Source organism: Nicotiana tabacum, chromosome 4, assembly GCF_000715075.1.
Source record: "Nicotiana tabacum cultivar K326 chromosome 4, ASM71507v2, whole genome shotgun sequence".
NCBI lineage: Eukaryota > Viridiplantae > Streptophyta > Magnoliopsida > Solanales > Solanaceae > Nicotiana > Nicotiana tabacum.
In genome coordinates, this window is record NC_134083.1 from 46,767,798 (window position 1) to 46,774,701 (window position 6,904).

A 6,904-nucleotide genomic window follows, 5' to 3' on the forward strand; every position below is an offset into this window, starting at 1 on the left:
GAATAACAAGTGTTGTGGGACTCAACTTTGGACGCTGAATATTATGAACAAAGCCAAACATTGAACTGACACACAAACATGATTCCATTAAAATAAAAAACCAAGAATAGACTCGGGGATAAAAGTACCTTTTAAAGCTATTACTGGGATCATTGTCTTTATTTTGGAGAACTTACAAAATGCAACTACATAAAGAAGTATCCAACGCAGAAAACATTAGAAAAGGGAATTAAAAAGCAACCATAGACTGGAGTACAAACTTCACATAAAAGTTTCAGTTTTTTAAGCACAATCCTCTCTTATTCACAAATGGAAGACTGCTATCGAAGTGCATTTAGTAATCTTCTGGTGCCAATGGCTGATGGGTGGTCGGGCGCGGAACGGCCTCATGCTGTATGATTCCATACTCGTAGATAAGTCCAGCCAAGGCTGCACCCACAAAAGGGCCCAACCAGTAAATCCAGTGGTTCCTCCACCTCCAGCCGACGAGAGCAGGCCCAAATGCCCTTGCAGGGTTCATGGATCCTCCCTCAAAAGGCCCTCCCACCAGGACATTTGCCCCCACAATGAAAGCAATGGCAAGAGGGGCAATGGTGTGCAAGCTACCCCTCCTTGGATCAATGGCAGTTGCATACACTGTGTAGACTAGTCCGAACGTCATAACTATCTCCATCACAAGTGCATTCAAGTTGCCAACTCCGGCTGCCACTGAGAATCCCAGTGGTCGCTGCATCAACAACAATATAATTACGCCTCAATCTCAAATAGAACACAAGAGTAAAGATGTTAAAACAACAAAGAGAAGAATGTACCAAGCCATCAGTAGCGAGCCTCAACAAGAGAGAGGCTACAACAGCACCTACAAGCTGAGCTAACCAATAGTAGACAGCACGAACGACGGATATCCTGCCCCCAACAAGCGCACCAAAGGTAACAGCTGGGTTGATATGCCCTCCAGAAACATTCAGGCTTGAGGCTACGGCTGCAAAGAACGATAACGCATGCGCCAGCGCTATCGCTGTCAGTCTTGATGCTCCTAATGCCGTCTCCGGGTACAACTTATCTGCACAACAAATATTCATAGTGATACAACCTCTGTGCATGCATGCATGATTACGAGTGTCGCTGCTACTTATGATAGTGGTAGAACTATTCTGCATCAACTTTTCGTTAGAAATCATGATTGACAGCATAACACATAACAGAACTAAGATGATACTCCTTCTGTTCCTTTGTATATACACTCTTTCTTTTCAATCTGTACGTTTTTGTTATTTACTCTATCGCTACAGAAATGTGATGGCATATGCTTTAGACTACAAGTTCAGAATGTACTTTACCTTCTAGCTAGCATGTGCCTGAAAGTCTTTCTTTGTTAAACGATGTACCTAATTAATCACACCATCCTATATAAAATGAAACGGATAGTGTATCACTTACCAAGAGCAAGAACGGTGCCTTCACCGGCAAAGACGAAGATGAAGGTGGAGAGAAGCTCAGACAAGGTGGCGCGCATGGAATCAGGGTGTGTGGCTTCATCCGCCCTCCCAAATGCATATCTCCGTTCTGGCATAGCCATAGATTATGATTGTCTGTTACGTTCCTTAGTCTTTCTCTTACGTCCAACAGTTTTCACAATTAATTAGCAGCTTTAGTACCACTGATCAGAGCTGTAAGAAGATTATTGCTCTGAAACTTTCTTGAGATATTAGTGATCAAAGCTGAATGAAGTCACACAGAATATATGAATTGAAGTCACAGAAGAAATCAAGAAAGAAGAGAAGATAAAGATGAAGAGCTCAAAGAAAGATGAGGGTAACCAAGAACGAGATATATGGTGTTATAATAGAAGTAGATGGCTGGTTAAGTTAGACAAAAAATGGAGTTTGGAATGAAGTGGACACTTGGGTGAAAGTGTGCATGAGTTTTGACACGTACTACATAGGTGTCTGTTTCAATCCAATTAACACCGTTTTCTTCTTACTCTTCTTCCACCTAAGCTCAAACCCAAAGACTTACTTCCAAAGTCCATCCACACTACTATATACTTGAATTAAATGAAACCATGTTCGAGTTGCTTCTCTTTTAGTATTTCCTATCAGCTAAATCATCTTCATCCACAACTGCAACAAATTCAAGAAAAGTTGGGCTTTATTCAAACTTTATCGTCATCCTTTTGCTTGCTGCCAAAATCAATTGGCCCCACCTCAGGCTACTACATGCATTATGTACAAAATGGAACACTCCCAACTTCTTTATTTGATAACTGATCCTGAGGTTACTCTTCAAGTTGATCACTCTTTTTTCAAATCAGGAGATTATATTTATCATTTTCTAGATGTATTCCTATTAAAATACGAATTCTGAACAATTGTTTTCTTGGAATGCAATTACTATATCCTAATACCAATCAAGAAGTCGGTTGTACGAATTTTATGGCTTCATTTAAGCTCATCTTATTTCAATATTATATAAGAATACTCTCTTACTTCTAGGTGGCAATGTCATAGAACTTGCCTATTTTTCATCATACATAGGTGCCAACCTAACACGTGGCTAGGTGAGTGCGGCCTTATGCAACTTGTAGTGTCTGATTAGGTTTACGCTGGCTATTAACCAACTGCGACCCTTCTCTTTGCCCAAACTTGGTATTAGTCGCACAGGCAAAATTCTTTTATTCAGTTTATTCAAATAATACCATTATCCAAGAAAAAATGAAAAAAAAACATTGTACTATGTGTTAATTCAAATGGGTATTTTCATCAAGTAAAAGATGAACATTGGAAATACTTACTATCAAAGATCTACAAAGAATTAGCTTGTAGAATGAAAATGATATCATAAAACTAATTAGCTCTGCTTTTAAGCTAAAACCTCCTCCTAAATTTCTAACTTTCTTGGCTACATTTTAGGAGGGAAACTTCAACTAAGAAACTGAATCATCTTCAACATGATCTCTTTTGTTCAACCTCAATCTCTTCTATTCTTCTAAACACTTCACTCATTTTAGGCCTCTTTTCTGGCACCTCATCTGTGCACTGCAAAGCCAACTCAGTAAGTTTCAACATTTCATTATACCCTTCCTTTTGTGCAAGTATTTCCATATCCAAAATATCAGTTGACCAATCATTATTTACCACTGTTCTAACCCACTCAGAAAGATCATCATCAACAATATTTGTAACTCCATTTTCTGGTGAGAATAATTCACCTGGTATTTTTCCAGTGATCACTTCTAAGAGTAGAATCCCAAAGCAATAGATATCAGCTTTTCTTGTTAGCTTTTTCCCTTGACAGAACTCTGGAGATTTTCCCACTGCTAATTTTTTTGAGGATTCTTTAGATGGTAGCAAAGGTAAGAATCCATAATCTGTTAGCTTGGAATGGTAATTCTTGTTCTGAGGGTCTTGTTCGATTAGGACATTTTTTGATCTGATGTTTCCATGTGGCACCTTATGTGATGGTAAAGACTGGTGCAAGAAATTAAGAGCTTTTGCAACATCCTTTATGATGGATATTCTTGCTGTCCAATTTAGTGGTTGTCTCCCAATTCCTCTGTTTTCTGCAACCAAGAATCATTACTTTTTAAAAGGTAATTTTAAGGGGAAAAAGGGATGATTTGCTACGAGTAAATCGTCTTATATTTGCTCTATAACCTAACAGAGTCCAACTTGAAGTACAAATGTATAACATGAGGTAATACTAAACCATAACTAAAAAAAGAGTGTCAATTTGAATCTTTGCCCTATTGTAAAAGGTCGCCCGGTGCACAGATCATCTCGCATTCACGCAGGGTCTGGAGGGCCGCACCTCAAGTGGATGTGATGTAGGTAACTTATCTTGATGCAAGCATCAATGGTTCCCCTTTCTCTTTTCCCGAATGTCCTTTCTCTTTTCCCGGATGTGACACGTTGAATTCATCCAGTCGAGTTCATGCTGGAGGTAGAGAAATACGAGACGATTTGCTAAAGGAAAGAGTATAAATAGCCCTAAACTATAATAGAAGTAAAATTACGGGACAATTTGCTATAACAAGGATATGAATAGTCTCAAAGTATAACACTTACTTTGCCAGAAAAAGAAGGAAAAAAGAGAGTTAATGAACCAACCATGTAACAGCTCGAACAAGTCACCATAGGGAACATATTCATAAACAATGAGCTTCTCCTCCTTGGAAAAGTAGAATGAAATCATCTCCACAAGGTTTTCATGTCTCATTTTAGCAAGCAACTGCATCTGCTGGGTAAATTCCTTCTTGCTCAAAGAATTCATTTCTTTGAGTCTCTTAACAGCAACAACAATACCAGATTCCAGGATTGCTTTATATGTTGTGCTTAGTTTTCCTTTTCCTAACACTTCAGCTGATGCCCTTAGCAAATCATCCATGTCAAACACTGATGTATCCTTGTCAAAGAATTCCAATTCCAATGTTCTTTCTGGATCTTCTGTGCTCTCTGACCAATACCTTCTCTTTTTCACATTCTCAGTTGAAATATTTCCTGTTAACATTAAAATTGGAAATGTTAGAAGAGGAAACAATAACAATATAAACTACTCCATCATCACATGTCATCCTCCTCCTATATTTTTGCATTATGTCCAAATTGAATAAAAAAACAAAAAAACCCGAAATAGTTGTGGATCTTTAGGTCCAACTCAGTAGATAATCTTGTTCTATGTGTAGGTGTCACGGTTCAGAGCCGAGTGACTAGAGCCAATCTTATTGAGCTAGAAGTGGTTGACTTTGACGTCATAATGGGAATGAATCGGTTGTCTTCCTGTCGCAAAATAATCATCTTTAGCACCTCTGGAGCCAACGAGTTCTGAATTACCTTCCTCTAGCAGTTTAAAAAAAGGGTCACTATTTCGAAAAAATTCATATTATACATTCGAAAAATGTGTCTCAATTACAGCCAACTCCCACTCCCTTGTCTCTTTCCCGGTCGAAAAAACAGCCCTATACCAGATAACTTGCTCATCTAATTCGATCTGAGCAATAACCTTTCCCCGGGAAACTGGCACTAGACAGGATTAAAAAGGCAGCCCCGTATACTAAGCTCCTGCCATGCGCGGGGTTGGGAAAAGGGTCGAACCATAAGGGTCTATTGTACTCAACCTTACCCTGGCTGTTTCCACAGCTCGAACCCGCGACCTCCTGGTTACATAGCAGCAACATTTATCAGTTACGCCAAGGCTCCCCTTCAAATAGATAAAATGTAAGTCTTACCTTCCTTGTGTTCTCCTTGTATTTCTTTTCTCTTAGATCTTCTAAAGTAACCAAGTAAAATGAACATAATGGAAAGAGGGACAAGTGCTGCTGCTGCTGCTATCAAAGCAATACTCCAAACTTTAAGACCATTCTTCTTCTTTTCACCTGGTGGGGGTGGAGATATATAAGGAATTGGTGCTTTAGGTGGTATTGGACAAGGTATTCCTACAACCCCACCACACAAATTTGAGTTATTTCCATAACAACTCCTTGGAAATCTTTGCAAAACAGGAGTTTCAGGTATAGGTCCTTCAAGTTTATTAGAAGACACATTGAAAGCAATCAAATTCTGCTGATCAAATGGTGGAATTGAACCTTCAATATCATTTCCCTGGAGCTCTAATTCTGTCAAATTTTGTAGCTCAATGTACCCTTCTGGAATCGAACCCGAAAATCGATTATCTGAAAGAAACACAAATTCTAGATAAACTAGACCTGTGAGATTAGGTAGAGGACCATACAAGAAATTGTTTCTAAAGCTGAGTTTTTTCAAGAAAGTTATTTGCTCCAAGAATGTTGGTGGAAGAGAACCAATTAGCTGAATTCCTTCTAAAACTAAGTGAATGACATGCCCATCAGAACAAACAATTCCAGCCCATTTACTCTGGTTTTTGTAACAAGGAGGACCTGTCCAATGTGAATGCAAATCAAACACACTTGATTTTACACTATCTCTAAGCTGCAATAAGGAATCTCTTTCATTTGGATAAAATTCATTGATCTGATCAGCTGATTCTACCACCAGAAACAACGCGAAAAATAGGATCCTACGCGTTAAAGGAGCCAACTTTCTCATTCTGGTCGTGGCACCCTTGACTTTGAAGAGTATAGATAAGTAATAGCCTGAAATTTTACCTGTAGTAGGTGAAGTGAAATCGAAGAACAACTTGAAAAGATACAAAACATGGGTATAATTTCAACTGTCAAAACGGTTCAAAGTTCAAAAAACAATGCAAATATTTGGTGTTATAGTGATCTCCATTACAGAATTGTCTTTCTATAAAATGTGGAATATTACTTTAGACAGGTTTGACGTAGTAGACAAGGCAAAGCAAAGCTGCTAAAGATTCTGAGATGAAGACGTGAAAGCGGACACAATAAAGAATTATATTTAACAAGACACGTACAAACACGATGTTTGAAAAAACAATTTGCTATTTTCTAGTTGGTATGATTAGCAGGATGTTTGGGGCGAGAAGTTGAAATATGCATGATAATTATTGTGGTTGTTGACAGCTATATAATAAAACTTTAGGAAGTCTTAATCATATACATTTATAGGATGAAGTTTTTCTTGATAGTTTAATATATACTAGTAGTATATTATAATATTGTGATTATATGATAATGTACATTGGGATATGGAGTTGATTTCAATGGGAGTGATTAGAGTTGGCAGCAGTTGTAACAAAACATTGTTGAAAAATTTTCCTTCCTATTTTTTCCTCTTTTTTTTTTTTTTTTTTTGTTTGACATTTTGTTCTCTAATAGTTCCTAGAGTCTCACTCATTCGGTGCGGAATTCAGACTTGCAGTGTCAATGGAATTAATCATTCCTTTACTTTCATTGGCTTTATTTAAGGAGTTTGGTCAAATGATACCATTGTCAAAGAAGTTTATGTTTTCCTTTTGTGGT

At 38.0% G+C, this 6,904-nt stretch overlaps 2 protein-coding genes across 2 annotated transcripts; both read right to left on the bottom strand.

Moving 5' to 3' along the window:
- Positions 1-112: 112 nt before the first annotated feature.
- On the bottom strand, positions 113-1,982 carry LOC107811185 (putative aquaporin TIP3-2). Its single transcript, XM_016636068.2, has 3 exons — positions 1,441-1,982; positions 813-1,063; positions 113-727 (listed from the first exon to the last, which is right to left on the bottom strand). The coding sequence occupies exons 1-3, from the start codon at positions 1,577-1,579 to the stop codon at positions 335-337; spliced, it is 783 nt and encodes a 260-aa protein (XP_016491554.1). The 5' UTR covers positions 1,580-1,982; the 3' UTR covers positions 113-334.
- A 780-nt stretch (positions 1,983-2,762) lies between these two features.
- Positions 2,763-6,625, bottom strand: LOC107811184 (pollen receptor-like kinase 1). Its single transcript, XM_016636067.2, has 3 exons — positions 5,228-6,625; positions 4,110-4,499; positions 2,763-3,562 (listed from the first exon to the last, which is right to left on the bottom strand). The coding sequence occupies exons 1-3, from the start codon at positions 6,063-6,065 to the stop codon at positions 2,946-2,948; spliced, it is 1,845 nt and encodes a 614-aa protein (XP_016491553.1). The 5' UTR covers positions 6,066-6,625; the 3' UTR covers positions 2,763-2,945.
- Between the last annotated feature and the right edge of the window lie 279 nt (positions 6,626-6,904).